The 16,726-nt window shown below is 35.1% G+C and overlaps 4 protein-coding genes across 8 annotated transcripts; 2 read left to right on the forward strand and 2 right to left on the reverse strand.

Moving 5' to 3' along the window:
- Positions 1-274: 274 nt before the first annotated feature.
- LOC114370860 (peroxidase 5-like) lies at positions 275-1,664 on the forward strand. Its single transcript, XM_028328255.1, has 2 exons — positions 275-649; positions 763-1,664. The coding sequence occupies exons 1-2, from the start codon at positions 431-433 to the stop codon at positions 1,516-1,518; spliced, it is 975 nt and encodes a 324-aa protein (XP_028184056.1). The 5' UTR covers positions 275-430; the 3' UTR covers positions 1,519-1,664.
- Positions 1,665-2,367: 703 nt separating this feature from the next.
- On the reverse strand, positions 2,368-9,003 carry LOC114370301. 3 transcript variants are annotated; one of them, XM_028327606.1, is made up of 8 exons: positions 8,611-9,003; positions 4,510-4,543; positions 4,101-4,331; positions 3,495-3,584; positions 3,142-3,207; positions 2,969-3,060; positions 2,828-2,875; positions 2,368-2,726 (listed from the first exon to the last, which is right to left on the reverse strand). In XM_028327606.1, exons 1-8 carry the CDS (start codon positions 8,973-8,975, stop codon positions 2,609-2,611), a joined length of 1,044 nt encoding a protein of 347 aa, XP_028183407.1. In that variant the 5' UTR covers positions 8,976-9,003; the 3' UTR covers positions 2,368-2,608. The 3 variants fall into 3 exon arrangements, with proteins under 3 accessions (XP_028183407.1, XP_028183409.1, XP_028183408.1); XM_028327608.1 differs by lacking the exon at positions 8,611-9,003 and adding an exon at positions 4,819-5,566; XM_028327607.1 differs by lacking the exon at positions 2,828-2,875.
- Positions 9,004-10,162: 1,159 nt separating this feature from the next.
- LOC114370864 (peroxidase 5-like) lies at positions 10,163-11,666 on the reverse strand. The gene is made up of 2 exons (XM_028328264.1): positions 11,295-11,666; positions 10,163-11,181 (listed from the first exon to the last, which is right to left on the reverse strand). The coding sequence occupies exons 1-2, from the start codon at positions 11,511-11,513 to the stop codon at positions 10,426-10,428; spliced, it is 975 nt and encodes a 324-aa protein (XP_028184065.1). The 5' UTR covers positions 11,514-11,666; the 3' UTR covers positions 10,163-10,425.
- A 972-nt stretch (positions 11,667-12,638) lies between these two features.
- Positions 12,639-16,565, forward strand: LOC114369653. 3 transcript variants are annotated; one of them, XR_003657676.1, is made up of 8 exons: positions 12,639-12,999; positions 13,304-13,403; positions 13,849-13,944; positions 14,043-14,095; positions 15,463-15,511; positions 15,630-15,709; positions 15,980-16,027; positions 16,258-16,332. XR_003657676.1 is itself a non-coding variant. In XM_028326892.1 (7 exons), exons 1-6 carry the CDS (start codon positions 12,752-12,754, stop codon positions 15,981-15,983), a joined length of 555 nt encoding a protein of 184 aa, XP_028182693.1. In that variant the 5' UTR covers positions 12,639-12,751; the 3' UTR covers positions 15,984-16,027; positions 16,258-16,331. The 3 variants fall into 3 exon arrangements, 2 of the variants coding, with proteins under 2 accessions (XP_028182693.1, XP_028182692.1); XM_028326892.1 differs by lacking the exon at positions 15,630-15,709 and having other exon boundaries at positions 15,463-15,516; positions 16,258-16,331; XM_028326891.1 differs by lacking the exon at positions 15,630-15,709 and having other exon boundaries at positions 12,641-12,999; positions 16,258-16,565.
- The last annotated feature ends 161 nt before the right edge of the window (positions 16,566-16,726 follow it).

The following is a 16,726-nucleotide window of genomic DNA, read 5'->3' on the forward strand; positions in this document are numbered from 1 at the left end:
GTGGCTATTGCAGCAAATAATCATTATCCAAAATTCAATATCAAATACTTACGAAATAGAATGAGACATAAAGAGAGGTGGATATAGTAATAGTATGAACACAAGCATGCATGCTGAGCCAGAAGAAGAGTTCAAAGGCAGATTGCTTCAACTACCATCTAATGCTGCAGACTACAGCTAGCCATGTATACACACGTTTTGGTTTCAAAAGTAAGACCTAGTCTCACCTCCTCAATTCACAATTCTCAACCTATAAATATAATTCACCAAATCCAAGTTCTCTCAACCTCCACTTTAAACATAATTGCACATATATCAGTACTCATTCTCTTCCCTCTCCTCTCACTACTTGTCATCAAAGGCTAAAACTCACATCCACTACCGTGCACTGTTATTCATAAAAAAAATTATATTTACACAACAATATATAATGGCCAGATTTCTACACATGCTTATAATGCTCTCTAGCCTTGCTCTAATTATCTCAGTTTTGCCATTGGCCTCCGCATCTTTGAAGGTGGACTTCTATAAAACTACGTGTCCATCTGCAGAGGCAATAGTGAAAAGAGCCGTAAACAAAGCCGTTTCTCTCAACCCGGGCATCGCTGCTGGTTTGATAAGAATGCATTTTCATGATTGTTTTGTGAGGGTAAGTATTTCATCTTCATATATATATATATATCAATTCATTAGTCATGTGTAGTGCACATCCATTTCTGAAATTGATGCTTAATTAATTGCTATATTATATAATGTGTGCAGGGTTGTGATGGTTCTGTGCTATTAGAATCCACCCAAGGCAACCCATCAGAGAGAGAGCACCCTGCCAACAACCCAAGTTTACGTGGCTTTGAAGTTATCGATGAAGCCAAGGCTGAAATAGAGGCAGAGTGTCCTCACACTGTGTCCTGTGCAGACATTCTTGCCTTTGCTGCTCGAGACAGCTCCAACAAAGTTGGAGGCATAAACTATGTAGTGCCAGCTGGACGCAGAGATGGTCGTGTCTCTAACAGAGACGAAGCTTCACAACTTCCTCGTCCAACATTCAACACACAACAACTCATTAGTAACTTTGAACAAAAAGGGTTGTCTGCAGATGAAATGGTAACACTCTCTGGAGCACATTCTATTGGTGTCTCACATTGTTCCTCCTTCTCCGACCGCTTGTACTCTTTCAATGCCACGTTTCCTCAAGACCCTTCTATGGACACTAAATTTGCCACGTCGTTGAAAAGCAAGTGTCCACCAAGGAGTGATAACACGGTGGAGCTTGATGCTTCCTCGCCTAACCGTTTGGACAACAACTACTACACGATGCTCAATAACCATCGTGGTTTGTTGACCTCAGATCAGACTTTGTTGACCAGCCCCTCAACGAGGCCAATGGTGCTAACCAATGCTAAACATGGTTCGACATGGACACGCAAGTTTGCTAAGGCAATGGTGCATATGGGTTCCATTGAAGTGCTAACTGGCTCACAAGGAGAGATCAGAACGCGTTGCAGCGTCGTTAATTAACTCTGCACATGCTTCAGTTCCTTCTCCAAGAAACTCATCAACTATTTTTTAATTACATTGTTCATACGTGCAAATATGTATTTTTCTTTCTTATCATTCTTTTGTTGAGCATAAAATGTGATCGCTTCATTCTTTGATTTGTTTTCCTTTGGGATGTAATCATTCTTTTAATTAGCTCACCTTTGTATTCTTGTCTTCTTGGCCAATTCAATTCAATTGTATATTTGTCACGACACAACCAGTCAAATAAAACGTGGTACTCTGTTTGAGTTATGTTGTATTCTTTAGAAGTTGTCTGCTTACAGATTTGGTTTTTGGTTGCTGATTGATGATCGATGATTTACTCAGTTGACTTCTTCAATTGTCTTGAAAAAAAGAAAAGAAAAATGTGTCTATCCAAAATGATTCGAATTATTAAAATAAATTGTTAACTTTAAAGGTTCGTTAAGTAAAACAAGACAAGATCTCACATATTATAAGTTGTTGGCTTTCATTTGTTTCTATAGATTGGGGTGGAGCTATGTTCTATCCCCATCCTTATTCATAAGTTAATTATAAAAATAATAATATTTTCAAAAAATTAACCAATCTAGACATAGCACTTTAGTGTTACTTTGATTCCACTTTTTTGTTCTTGTTTTTTCTATAAAAAAGTTTAATCAAAATCCTCCATGCTATCAGTTCATGTTATTGAGATTTGGGACTATACTGTCTGCCGAGTAGGATTTTCTTTACTTGCTACCTGATGATAAAGTTGCAGTTATATGCATTCAATATTTTGTTGAGCAGGTCTTGCTACTGTGTACTCAGAATTTTCTGAGAATATGATAGAAAAGAAAAGCAAAATTATGAAAATGAACATCATGCTCAGGGCGCCTCTTCTTTTCATTGTTAAACTTGCATGATCTGATATGGAATTTCTTATAATATACAAATCATTGAAAATTTTCCAATACTACTAGTATAATTAATTTGAACCATTTGCAAGAACCCTTGTAGCCTGTAGGGAACCTGTGTAAACCCAATTTTGTTTGTCAAGACACGTGAACAAGTCACTCCTAGTTTTCTGTAATTTCCTATGGCAACCAAACTAGTATGTCCTCAAAAATGCACGAGGGAAGAATCTGGGAAGAATCGTATTTTTTGCTTTCACTATTAATGAATACATGCCATACAAGGGTATGTGAATTACTGCCAAGCACAGATACCTGTAGGATAGATAAATTTGTGAAAATAAGTTTTTTTTTTTTTTTGTATAGATAGCAAAAATTGAAAAAGATAGAACATTTGTAATGTTATAGTATTTTACCAAACTGGAGCCCATGGGGTATTAAGCTCAAGAAATGGGTATGGCCACCTATTAGAAGAAGAAGAAGAAATCCTATGGGTGATGAATGAAAGCTTTTAGCTGATAAAATACTAATAGTACGAAAATACAGTTACATCTTACCATGTAAAACCACAGGCGTGGATGACCCATTGGAAAATTATGTAGCCACAGCTCCACAGCACAAAATACGAGAGTCTAAACCAAGGAAAGGGCTGAAAAAGAAGAATATGGTAATTTGAAACCACAATGACAAGTGCCTAACTGTTCTTAATTTTGTTGTGAGTGTAACTTACAAGATTATTCAACGCTGTATCCAGAAGAAGGAAAACAGCGTTCAGGCTATGCATGGAAACCATCAACTGCCAAGTGCAGACTCACAAAAGTCATTGACTGTATCATTACTTCCAAAGATCAATTATAATATTATTGATTGGTCATCCATATAGGCAAAGTATTAGGGCTTTGTTTGAGTGGTATGAGAAAAACGAACACGAGAGGAAATGAAATACTAAAAATCTATAGAGTAAAAGGGATTTAGAAACAAGTTTTAGGCATGGCAAATATACTAGTATGCACCGAAACCACAGGAATAGAAATGGAAATCATGAACAATAACAGTCAGGTTATAGAGAAGGGTTGCACTCACCATGTTTAGCTGGAAATGAGAAATTGATAAGAATGGGACAATAACACACCAAAACACAATGTCTGTTAGGATGATAGCCCCTGCGCTAGTCTGTGAAATGCAAAATATCAGTTAAGCAGGTTTATTGGTGACAAATTAAAAAATAACAATAAAAAAAATGGAAGAAGAAGATAAGAAATCCTTTAAGATTTTGGTCCCTGTGAATTGTGTGGTATAAACTAAGCCCAAATGCTTGAAAGTTTAAACTTGAGGTTTTAAAGTCGCAACATCAAGGTTTTTTAACTGTCCGCGATTGCATCTGTAGCATTTGTTTGCCATTTGCCACGATATCAACAAACATGACTGCGACTGATATTTAAAACCATCATGTTACATTCTTACTTTTGTAATAGCTAGTTCTGTGTTTACAATTTCAATCAAAGGAGATGCAGAACCTAAGATAAATCAACTAACTAAAAACATTAGCTTACATATAAGGGCCCCAAAAGATGCATAGACATAGGGAACTCCTCATTTGTTAACCTTAGCTAGAACAAAATATCATAAAAGAGGTTTTTACAATAAAGATATTGAGGAAACGTAGAATCTAATGTGAGTTTGGCCAACCTGATAAGTAATTTGCATGAGGTAACCCCAGAATCCTACTCTTTGGTTAAACTCCTCTTGGATATATTGGCTTTGCAACCTGATGGAACTTTTTGTTTCTTTCTCTCTATAGGCAATAGAGTTTGTACTCTCTTCCAAATCCCTTCTCAGAAACTCAGCCATTTCCCCATTTTGAAGCGGAGGTTTGTTTATGTACTGCCAACATCCGTGTGCAGATATTATTGTCCCCAACTGCATTTAAAAAAAAAACAATACAAACACAAAGTAGATGCTGATTAGATAAAACAATAACTGTTGTATACGCCTTAAACTGCACTGTTCATAACTTCTGATTCCCTAGAACATGGGATTTTCCAAGTCATCTTAGATCCCAATTGAAACAAAAAACTTGAGATGCTGCTTGACTTACTGCAAAATATATCATAACTAATGTGAAAGTCCACCTGCAAATAAATGCAAAAGGATCAAATGGTTTCCATGGTCAATGAACAAGAATCAGGCTAATTCCTTTAACAACTATGTCTTATAATTAGGGACAAAGGGAGTAATTTGATTACTTAAATTATATATAGTCATTAGTTTGCCACGTTATTAAGTTATTTTCCAGAATTTTCCACCCAATTAAGCAGGATCACCTTATCATGTAGTTAATAGATTTGATTTGATAATTCCACTTGCTATAAAATAGAAAGAAAGGTGAAAAAAAAAACGATCTTACTGAGTATAAAAATAGAAAGGAAAGGCTCCATCCAAGGCAATGATATCAAAATGAAGGTGAGCCAAGCAAAGGAACGCGAAAGCTCTAGAGAAGAAAAGCCACACAGGACTGAGTTTTCTCCAACAGGGAAGCCACAAGTGATTGTGGTAAAAGGGCTGTGCTTTGGCCTTTACAATTTGCATGGAAGCTGTTATGATGGAGACAATAAGGATCAAAGCACACACAGGCACTTGCCATCGAAACCAGTACTTGTAGCCCTCAGTGTCTTCACCACCTGACATTAAAGGAATAGACTATGGTATGGGATCAATTAACTAAATTAGGACACTTTTAAGTTTTAAGGGGCTCTAGGTTGATGAAGGTGGAATTCAAGAAGACAAAACAAGAGAAACTTTGAAGTTTGAAGATATCTTGGGGCCAGAGGCCAAGGGCAGGGCCAGCTGAAACACATAACTGAAAGACAGAACAACGGCAAGAACAGTTGACTTTATGATATAACTGTTTGCTATACTTCCCTATGATTCAAAACATCAGCAAGTTTTTTCCTTCTAAAAGTAAAACAAGGGATTTTATTTGCAAGTATTGAGTTTGCTTAAATGTTACTCATGATCAAGTTGATTTTAAAGTATAAAGATAAAACTTTTGAATTGACGTTGACTTTTGTGATACTCTCTACCCGACATACATATAAATAAATAAAACATATAAAAATATTGATCAACAAATTTACTAGGTAAAAAGTTCACATTCACTTCATTATTACCAAATAAGACTTATTAAAAATATATTCGGCTCAAAACAAGGTCGTCAAGTTTACAAAAAAAAAATATTTTGTTAAATCAGTGAGATAAAATAAAATAAAATAACATCATGCAATTAAAATAAAAATTTATCCCCAATGTTACATCCTATCAGAGTATTGTGTTCCAACGTCCTCTGACACGAGGTTTTTTAAAGTCATCCACCTAATCATTTGCTCCCACGAACACAAGGTTCCAGATTATCACAAGATCCAAACACAAATAACACACAAGGAGTGAGTTATCACACAAAAAAAATAACAAACAAATAATCAAGACGTAATCAAAATAAATTATGGAAATATTTATAACATAACTTAATACAACCCACGTCACTTCACCACTTTATCTTTAAAATTCGTTTTTTTTCAATCACTAATCACATTACACATGAATCACACACTCGAGTCAAGACGCAATAACACTCATCAATTTCATAATAAACAATTAGCAAGCGTTATGCAACAATTATACTAAGACTCAAGCCTACATGCAATGTGGTACCATGTCAGTGAAAAATACCCTGAGACGCTTAAGAGTACATAACAAGACACACCACACAATGGGTATGTCAGGTCATTCTCACTAAGTAAAATCATAAGGTGACCAGTCAGGGTCACTCCGTTTTGCAAGAATGCTCCAATCATATGGGATCAACGTAGGTTTAAAGGAGCACTCAAACGAGTGTCTTTACCCCCAAGGCCTAGACTTCGAAGAATCCGTTAAGGTCTCACCTTCCTGATTCAGGTCCAACCCCTAAAATAATTTTTGCAAGCAGACACTGCTCATGAATTATATAATACCCATGACCTCACACTCGTGTTTCAAACACGTTTAACACATTGCGCTACAATTTAACACTGGTTCCTAACTAGGAACCTACACTTTCTCTTTAACACTATGCATAAACATTTTTCTCAATATAAACACTGGTCGGGTTATTGTATAATTCACAGCTCACAACATAATTATTGTCACATCACATGTTAAATACATACACTTATTCACAACCAAATATCATGCCCACAATTTAACATCTCATAATGTCACAATCCACCAGCACAGATTTACATGTATCTCACAAATTAACGCATGTTCAACTTTGTACTTATACTCGATTTCAACAATAATATTATAAGCAGACACTCCTAATGAATTATACAATAATCACGGCCTCACACTCGTGTTTCAAACACTTTTAACACATTGCGCTACAATTTAACAATGATTCATAACTAGGAAACCTACATTTTCCCTTTAACACTGCGCATCAACATTTTTCTCAAGATAAACACTGGTCGAATTATTGTATAATTCACAGCTCACAACACAAGTAATGTCACATCAAGTGTTAACCACACACTTCATGTTCACAACTTCACATCTCATTATGTCACAATCAACCATCTCATGTGTACGTGTATCTCGCAATTTAATACATTCAACTTTGCACTTATACATAATCTTCATAACAATATTATAATCTCAAAGTAATATATTATTTTACAATTCATCATATATTCAATTTATCACTTACATACAATTTCAATCACAATTTGATAATCTCAATATAACTATTTATTACGCTAATCTTATTCAAAACACAAATAAATTATACAAAAATATTTCTCAATCCACAGGAAGTAAAATCCCTCGAACAATTTCACATAATCATACAAGAAGAATTTCAATACAATAAACATCCCAAAATAAACCCCAATTTGATCCTTTAAAAACCCCTACACATGTTTATTCTAACCCCAATTGCGATAAACTCATCTCTTAACTCTAAGCGGGTTCACGTGTGTATTGTGACAGCACTAGCGATTTCTTGAGATTTTTCAAGTTTTTCCTTTGAATGCTTTGATAGGGTTTCCAAACGTTAGAGAAGGAGAAGAGATTGAAGCCTTCATTTTACTTTCTACGTGCAATGAATATTTCTCCCTCCATATACGTTATTTTGCAAATCCCAATGATGAAGATGTCCGAAAATGAATCGTGAAACACATATCACAATTTCACAACAATCCAATGGTTATCGAGTTCATTATCATAGTTTTATTAATCCAATGATACTCACAACCTATTATTTAGTCTATTTTTCTTACTTGTAAATAAATACGCTATTTTATTTCTAATAAATCAAATATCTTTTTTTTTTCAAACCATTATTTTAATATATTTATTTCTTCTTATTTTTTAATTATAAAATCTCACCATTTTCTAAAACTCTAATTTTTTTTACTAAAAAAAACTTTTAAATTTATTTAAAAAAATGAGATGTTGCAACTTTTATTTATATAAAAAAAAAAAAACTTTATTTTCCAATATCCATAAACCTCCTATTAGGATTTACTTCATGTCTCACTTGTTCAAGTTGTATATTTCACGTAGTAATTATCGTCTAAAACTATATTTGTAGATTCATTAACCGTGGGATTGGATTGAATATTTTTTTTTAACAAGTTCAAGACATTTGATTTTTAATTTTCAATGGTTATATCAGTGATGCATTGTCTAGAGTCTGAGATATTGTACTCGAATATAATCCAACTTTTGGATTTTTATTTTTGTCGTTATTTTCTCCATTTTTTATTGTAAATTTTGTTGCTTTGGGAATTGGCTAGCAGTTACACAAATCCATACACTTATTGTTATTTGAGACTCTTATAATTTAATTTAATCACAGAGGATCTATTTTTATTGATCTAGGCCTGCTGTTAGCACAATTCAATGCACCTATTTTTTAATCTACTTTCTATTTGTTATTCAAGTCTGGTAGCGCCTGCCCATTAGTTGCAAACCGTCAACTCTGAATCCGTGATACTTATATACATGTCCACATCTAAAGTGATTTTTTTTTTTCTAGACTGTTAAAAGTAAGATAAGATTCCTAAGCCTAACATCCAAAAGTTTGTTAGCAAAGATATATTTGGTTTGAACCTCCCCCCATAAGAAGATGTGGAAATTGGAAGGAAAGAAAAGAACATACTCTGTATAGTAAACAAAGATACTTGCATCGTACTCACGAACATCCAATGGTAGCAAAACGGCCATGACCACAAAGGAAAGGAAACGCGTGATCAAGAGGAACAAAGGGTGCAGTCCTCGCCAACAACTGGTCCATAACTGGGGGGTGCTCCTCACCTGACCTATGACTCTGTCTCTCAGAACCACATTCACGACCACTCCAGTACTGTCTTGTAGACCCACCAGAAGGTTCTCTTCCAAGGTTCCCAATTTGCTTTGGGAGGCCCCTTCGTGCATCCAAAGCACCCATATGGCACCCAGGAAGGCCAAACCAACAATGCCAAAACACACAAAATCGTACCACTCTAATTCCAATGCCGTGTTCATGGTGTTGCTTATTCAACCTTAGTGAGTGGCCTCTAATTGTTGGTGCATAATTCCACTGGAATTATATAGCACTTACGAGTGGGCAACTGGTAGTTTTGACTTTTGAGTTTGACTGACAGGTTTGGGACATTTCAGGTTCAACTAGAGAATCACAAAGCTGTAGGGAAGCAAGAGTTCGTTGCTGAATTTCCAATTATAGTTATGAGAAAGAGACAATTTTGATGCGGATGTATAACCCTAAGACATTGTTTATCAAACTAAAAGAATGAATTATTCATTATAGAGAAATTATAACGTAAAAAAAAATCATCGATAACACATTCTAATAAAAAAAAGTTCTTTTTAATTTCTTAATCAATTTTTTTTTCTGTAAGTAATACTTAGATTTAGGGTAATTTTTTTTTACTTTTTCCATTTTTAAAAATGAAAACAAATAATTTGAACTGTTTTTAGAATGAATTTAGTTTAATTACTTTTTCATGAACAACCATGTCTTTTATGCATCTAACAAACATCTCTATATTTATCTTTATCTCAATTTATATGTCAAATTATATTGGGTGTTCTTTTAGAATGTGTTTGGATAGAGAATTTTATCTTAGAAAAGTAATTTATCAGATAATTTAAATTTCTTTAATCTAAAATTCATTGTTTGGTTGTTTTTTTATGAAGAATTTAAATTTTTGAAAATTTTAAAATAGAATTTTAAATAACTAAAAATTTGAAATTTTAATTTCTTTCTAAAAGGTGAGAAATTGAAATTCTCTTTTTTGATAGAAGAACCTTCCAAAGTGTTGTAGTTAGGTGTGGTGATGTACGACGTCATCTCCTGGTTCTCATGCGACTCCCCATGCCGCATCAGTATAACATCAATCGTATATTCTCTTCCTTTTGTATTTATTTTCTTTCACCTCACAATTTTAATTTTTTTTATCCAAACACAAAGTTTTAAAAATAAAAGAATTTCAAATATTTAAAATTCTTAGAATTTAAAATTTTTCAGGGTTTTAAATTAAATTCTCTCGTCCAAACATATCATTATAGTTTTTCTTTTTTTTTTAACTCTAAACATGAATACTTCTCTTGACGAGAATTCAAATTATATAAGAAAATTACAAACAGGTATATTTAATGTTTCTTATACAAGTCAATTAAAATAAAAATAAAATAATGCTTTTTATAATTGAAAGAGAACCCAGAAAATAATATTTTTCATTTCACTGGATTACAAACATACAATTGGATTGTCCAAGCCCAAGAATACAAAGTGTAGGCTACTTAAAAGAATGATTCCAAAGGAAAATAAGAACAAATCAAAGAATGAAGCGATCACATTTTATGCTCAACAAAAGAATGATAAGAAAGAAAAATGCATATTTGCACGTATGAACAATGTAATTAAAAAATAGTTGATGAGTTTCTTGGAGAAGGAACTGAAGCATGTGCAGAGTTAATTAACGACGCTGCAACGCGTTCTGATCTCTCCTTGTGAGCCAGTTAGCACTTCAATGGAACCCATATGCACCATTGCCTTAGCAAACTTGCGTGCCCATGTCGAACCATGTTTAGCATTGGTTAGCACCATTGGCCTCGTTGAGGGGCTGGTCAACAAAGTCTGATCTGAGGTCAACAAACCACGATGGTTATTGAGCATCGTGTAGTAGTTGTTGTCCAAACGGTTAGGCGAGGAAGCATCAAGCTCCACCGTGTTATCACTCCTTGGTGGACACTTGCTTTTCAACGACGTGGCAAATTTAGTGTCCATAGAAGGGTCTTGAGGAAACGTGGCATTGAAAGAGTACAAGCGGTCGGAGAAGGAGGAACAATGTGAGACACCAATAGAATGTGCTCCAGAGAGTGTTACCATTTCATCTGCAGACAACCCTTTTTGTTCAAAGTTACTAATGAGTTGTTGTGTGTTGAATGTTGGACGAGGAAGTTGTGAAGCTTCGTCTCTGTTAGAGACACGACCATCTCTGCGTCCAGCTGGCACTACATAGTTTATGCCTCCAACTTTGTTGGAGCTGTCTCGAGCAGCAAAGGCAAGAATGTCTGCACAGGACACAGTGTGAGGACACTCTGCCTCTATTTCAGCCTTGGCTTCATCGATAACTTCAAAGCCACGTAAACTTGGGTTGTTGGCAGGGTGCTCTCTCTCTGATGGGTTGCCTTGGGTGGATTCTAATAGCACAGAACCATCACAACCCTGCACACATTATATAATATAGCAATTAATTAAGCATCAATTTCAGAAATGGATGTGCACTACACATGACTAATGAATTGATATATATATATATATGAAGATGAAATACTTACCCTCACAAAACAATCATGAAAATGCATTCTTATCAAACCAGCAGCGATGCCCGGGTTGAGAGAAACGGCTTTGTTTACGGCTCTTTTCACTATTGCCTCTGCAGATGGACACGTAGTTTTATAGAAGTCCACCTTCAAAGATGCGGAGGCCAATGGCAAAACTGAGATAATTAGAGCAAGGCTAGAGAGCATTATAAGCATGTGTAGAAATCTGGCCATTATATATTGTTGTGTAAATATAATTTTTTTTATGAATAACAGTGCACGGTAGTGGATGTGAGTTTTAGCCTTTGATGACAAGTAGTGAGAGGAGAGGGAAGAGAATGAGTACTGATATATGTGCAATTATGTTTAAAGTGGAGGTTGAGAGAACTTGGATTTGGTGAATTATATTTATAGGTTGAGAATTGTGAATTGAGGAGGTGAGACTAGGTCTTACTTTTGAAACCAAAACGTGTGTATACATGGCTAGCTGTAGTCTGCAGCATTAGATGGTAGTTGAAGCAATCTGCCTTTGAACTCTTCTTCTGGCTCCTCGGCTTGTGTTTTTATATTGTGCTCCTCTAACTTATAGTAGTAGTAGTATTTCGTAAGTATTTGATATAGTATTGATTATTGATTTGTATATTGGAGAAAGATTATAGAGCGATGACTATTCGCTGCAACGGCCACTTGAGCTAACGGAGAACTTTTCAATTCTTTGATGGCTGCATTTGGCAGTTAATATAGTTTGACAATGTAATAGCATTTGCAATAAATGTGGGGACCTGCAGGTGTATGACAAGCCCGTGCTGCTAACTTTTACTCCTTCATATGGAAGTATAAAAGTCAATTTTAATTATAATTTATTTGTGTTGAAATTTGAGTTTCATACTTTAATTATTCGACAGAGAAAAAAGATTCTGATGATTCAGTTGGATGGCCTCTTTGGCTTAGATATCTAGCCTAATCTGAAATTAATTATTCAATCATGACTGTAATATCCTTTTAATCCTTATTTATTTCCTTCCATGCTCACTCAACTATCTTATCTTCCCATGTATATGCAAAAGAACAAACAACACCAAGTGTTGAATTTATAGTAATTTCATTATGAACTTTTAATGTATTTTTCTGTTAGTTTTTTATTTTAGCACATATTTATAAAATTAATTAATATTCTTAAAAAAAAACATTAACTTTGTGTATTGTATCTTGTTTCAAGGCTCACAAGTCACAAGTTTGAACAGTTGATTAATTAAGTAGGGTTTGGGCCGCTGCTTGCATTAGAAAGCCCAAGATTGCATTAAAATATTCAGCAAGAAATAATAATTAAGTGGGATCCATCAGCGTCACAGCAACATTAGCACACAAACGTGCGATGCTGATTGAAGCTGTTTGTATGACAACAAAAATCCTCACGAAGAGAGAGAGAGAGAGAGAGAGGAACTGTGTCTGAATTCTGAAAAAACTGGAACATGTCTTCAACTACTGTGGTAGGCTCTATTTCTACAACAGCAGCTTTGACACCCTTGTTGCCATCATCACGTACAAGTAGAAGCACATTTGGCGCCAATTCCACCTCCACAAGCTTCCCCGCTACTCCACTCTCCTCCAATCTCCTCTTCTTCAAGCTCAATCACACTTCTTCTTCTTCTTCCAAACGAACCTCAACCTTCCATGGCTTCAAGCGCTTTTCACCCGTCATGGAGTGGCAGGATTGCACGTATCTATCTCCCTTTTTATTTTATTTTACTATTCATCTCTCAGCTACTATAAATCCGATTTAGTGAGAATTTTACATTTATATGATTCATTTCCCATGATTTCACATTTCTCTTGATGAGTTCTTTAGAAACCATCTTCCACTCGTAATGGTGCTTTGATTGTAAGGCAAGGCCTTGCTTAGGTCATAGGTGGTCTTGCAATTTTGTTCCTTTTAGAATTAGACGACGAGGTTGTGTTATTTTCCAATTCGTATCAGTTTTTTTTTTCCACTTTCAATAAGAAAAGAATATGTCCAATTTCAGGGTTAAGATGGAGATTGATGTGCCCATCTCTGTAGCCTACACTTGTTATTCTGATCGCGAAGCCATCCCAAACTGGATGCCCTTTATTTCTTCTGTTAAGGTGTGTGCTTGCTTTCCTTCTCACCCTCTTCTATTCTAAGTATCATTTTCTTAATTACTGGAATCGGGTCTTGTGAGGAAGGAGGGAGAGGGAGGCTCAAGTCCCCTAGTTGTTTACATTGCTTATAACATTTAGTCATGTTTTTCTTAGCAACATAAAATATCTGGGTATATTATGGAACCTAGTAAATTAATTGCAACGGCCTGTCAGAATCAGCAATGATTGTCTGCTAAGTGTAATACTGAAAGTTATGGTTTTTGGTTGTTTTTCTTTGCCAAGTCAAACATTTAACTTGTGTTTTGAAACCTAAGATCCCCTGCCTTGTTGCTAAGGGAGGATAATGTGACATGAGAATCACCATCTTGGCATTCTTGCTTTGATTCCAAATGATTTTTTCTTTCTCTTGCATTTTGATTTTATGCAAATGCTGGATTTGTTTGCACAGATATTGCCAGACAAACCTGACCTGTCACGGTGGTCCTTGAAGTATAAAGCATTTGGTCGTGATATTGAATTCTCTTGGCTTGCTCGTAATATGCAGGAAAAGATCCCCAACCTAATACTATACTTGTTTTTCTCAATAAATTCTCTTTACTTACAATTGTTATTTGTTATTCATGTTATATCACCTTCTTGCAGCCCATTCCAAATCAGAAAATTCACTGGCGATCTATGGAAGGTCTTCCAAACAGGTAGGTTGCAAGGACATTTTCTTAGTGAATATCATGTTATTGATTAACTTTTTTTTATGGAAATTTTGGTAGTTCAACATCGTGTGAAGATATTTGAGATGTATGACAGCAAAGAAAAGTTCAGATATCACATTTTAGAGCCTGACCTGAAACTTGTGGGCATCTATGTAATTTAAGGGAATAAAAAGACCCTTCAAGCTTTATAGCAGTGAAATTCTCTATTGAGTTATTAGGTTAACGTTTTCCACCTTTCCTTTATTTGTGTACATATGTTATGTTTCTACATTATGATATTAGATAAATCTATACCTGTACACTGGCAGTGAACTCTAGGAATGTGAAATGAAATGCTTCTAGCATGATTAAAGAATTTCTAGTTGTATCTTGTTCAAACTATCTTATTGTGGCTAAAATAGATTTGCTTCATAAACCATGGTTAGCAGTTTAGCACTTGATAGGAACCTAAAGAATTCTGGTTTATTCTGATATTATTCATTTTCAAGAAAAAAGCTTTCATAGAAACTGCCTATGCCAGAGCTAGGGCTGTTCCGAAAGTGTTATTGAACCAAATTGAACCATGAACCAAACCAATCTGTAAGTTAAAAAAAATCAAACTAAATAAACAGTTTGGTTTGGTTCACACAAACTTTTTTCTAGTTCGGTTTGTTTTGAGGAGTACTATTTTCCAGTTCAATTTGGTTTTCTCCCCAGGGGTAATGAACTTTACTTTTAATGAGCTTTTTCCCAGCTCAGCTCAATCCAGTGCACAAGAACAATTCAGTTCAGTAATCCTATAAACCAGTTCAGTTCGAATTTTAGAATACAGTAACAGTGCACCAAACCGAAAAAACAGTTTGGTATTGTTTTTAAATTTGATTCGGTTTTCTGTGCTAAACCATAGCATGAACCGGCCTGGCCAGAGCCTAGCACCTTAGAACAAATATTCTCTACCCCATGTGATGCATAACAAATCCAAGATTTGTGGCTTCCCTCTCCCATGCACCCCGGCCCCCTAATTACCCTTTTGCATCATTGTTTTTTTTTTTTTTGCACAGCAAAAACCCTCTTGCATCATGTGAATCATTCCTCAAAATGCTAACCATTTGCACCCAAGCTAACTAACTCAACCCAGAACCACACTTATTCCTTCTAGAGCAAGCTTTCCATATTGTGGGCCTTTTTGTTACTGATCCATTATCACATCCATTTTTGCTTTCACACTTGAACCACAGCTTTCATCAGCACTTGTCTTAGTCTAATGTGTCACTAAAACAAAATTAAATGTTATGGCTACTAAAGAGACTGTTGCATGGATACATTATCCAGTATTTTTAAGACTTTTAATTGCTTGATTTCTCATGTGGCAGAGGTGCTGTGCGATTCTATCCAAAAGGTCCTTCATCATGTGTAGTAGAAGTAAGGTCCATTATACAATTTTTTGCATGTTTTACCTATATCATATTCATATTTCTAAGCTTTTGATCTTTCTTGGACAACTTTTATCTACCAATGTTGCTTATATGGGTATTTGCAGAGTTTCATACTTTGATACCATGCTTCAAATTTTTGAAAAAATTTGGGCTCATCTATATTGATTGTAATTCTCACAAAAAGATATTTGTCAAACTAGCTGCATGTTCCTAATGGTCCAACTAGTTGCCTATTCCTATCAGTCCAGTGCACAGCTAGGTGGTGCACCACATGTATGCATCCTATGTAATATATTTTCTTATTGGTCCAATTTACATTTTTTTCCACGCTTTTAATTTCTAACAGCCAATTAGGAGAACTTAAAAGGTGATAATATATAGTGCTTTTTTGTCCATTTTTCTACCTCAGTGGCTCTTAGTCAAGCACTAACTACTTCATTTTTGTCCGTTACAGCTGACAGTCTCATATGAGGTTCCTCAACTTTTAGCTCCAGTGGCATCGGTGAGTACTCTGACCCGTAATAAAAAAGTTTTTAACAGCCTAAGTTGACAAAAACCGTGAAAGAATCTCCAAATTTCATTTAGTCCTAACAAATGGGTAAAACGTTTTCTTCTTAGGTTGTTTTGGCTTTTCACGCAGTTATAATAGACGCTGTATGTGAACATTCTCACCTTTGATACCGCTATAGAACCTCTTCTGATGTTTTTCCCCCTTCATGATATAATTTGCAGGCACTGCAGCCTTTCCTTGAAGGTTTACTTCAACGTGGTTTGGAAAGATTTGCTACATTCGCCAAAAGCTACACCTAAATTTTTATTATGATTGTCCTGATTTTTATAGCAGGGCTACATTTCTAAAAGTGAACATACCTGATTATTTTCATGGCGATCTCATTCTGTCTGAACATTGATTGAATTACTGTTATCATGCCAATTTTTGGTTGCATGAATGGTTATCCCATTTTGAAGTGTTAATTAATTATGTATAACTCTGATAGACGGTCTTAATGCAAAATGAACACATCCGACATAATGTTAAAGGTCTGTTCTTAAATCCGCAATCCTAAATTTGTAACGCTGCTTTGAGCACTTCAGAAATGATTGGATTTGGATCCTAGCAAGTAAAATTTGCCAAACCATCTCGAAACTTAAGCTCCAGAGTCCTATGCGGAGTATATAGATACATGTCCTAAAATGAGTA

This window comes from Glycine soja, chromosome 10 (genome assembly GCF_004193775.1).
Source record: "Glycine soja cultivar W05 chromosome 10, ASM419377v2, whole genome shotgun sequence".
NCBI lineage: Eukaryota > Viridiplantae > Streptophyta > Magnoliopsida > Fabales > Fabaceae > Glycine > Glycine soja.

Coding starts and splice junctions, on each gene's coding strand:
- LOC114370301 (XM_028327606.1), bottom strand. CDS start 8,975: ATGAACACGGCATTGGAATTAGAGTGGTACGATTTTGTGTGTTTTGGC. Junction 3,208..3,494: donor CTCATTTCCAGCTAAACATG/GTGAGTGCAACC, acceptor TGCACTTGGCAG/TTGATGGTTTCCATGCATAG. Junction 2,876..2,968: donor CACGCCTGTGGTTTTACATG/GTAAGATGTAAC, acceptor TTCTTCTAATAG/GTGGCCATACCCATTTCTTG.
- LOC114369653 (XM_028326891.1), top strand. CDS start 12,752: ATGTCTTCAACTACTGTGGTAGGCTCTATTTCTACAACAGCAGCTTTG. Junction 15,512..15,979: donor CTTCATCATGTGTAGTAGAA/GTAAGGTCCATT, acceptor TGTCCGTTACAG/CTGACAGTCTCATATGAGGT. Junction 16,028..16,257: donor TTTTAGCTCCAGTGGCATCG/GTGAGTACTCTG, acceptor TATAATTTGCAG/GCACTGCAGCCTTTCCTTGA.
- LOC114370860 (XM_028328255.1), top strand. CDS start 431: ATGGCCAGATTTCTACACATGCTTATAATGCTCTCTAGCCTTGCTCTA. Junction 650..762: donor TTCATGATTGTTTTGTGAGG/GTAAGTATTTCA, acceptor TAATGTGTGCAG/GGTTGTGATGGTTCTGTGCT.
- LOC114370864 (XM_028328264.1), bottom strand. CDS start 11,513: ATGGCCAGATTTCTACACATGCTTATAATGCTCTCTAGCCTTGCTCTA. Junction 11,182..11,294: donor TTCATGATTGTTTTGTGAGG/GTAAGTATTTCA, acceptor TAATGTGTGCAG/GGTTGTGATGGTTCTGTGCT.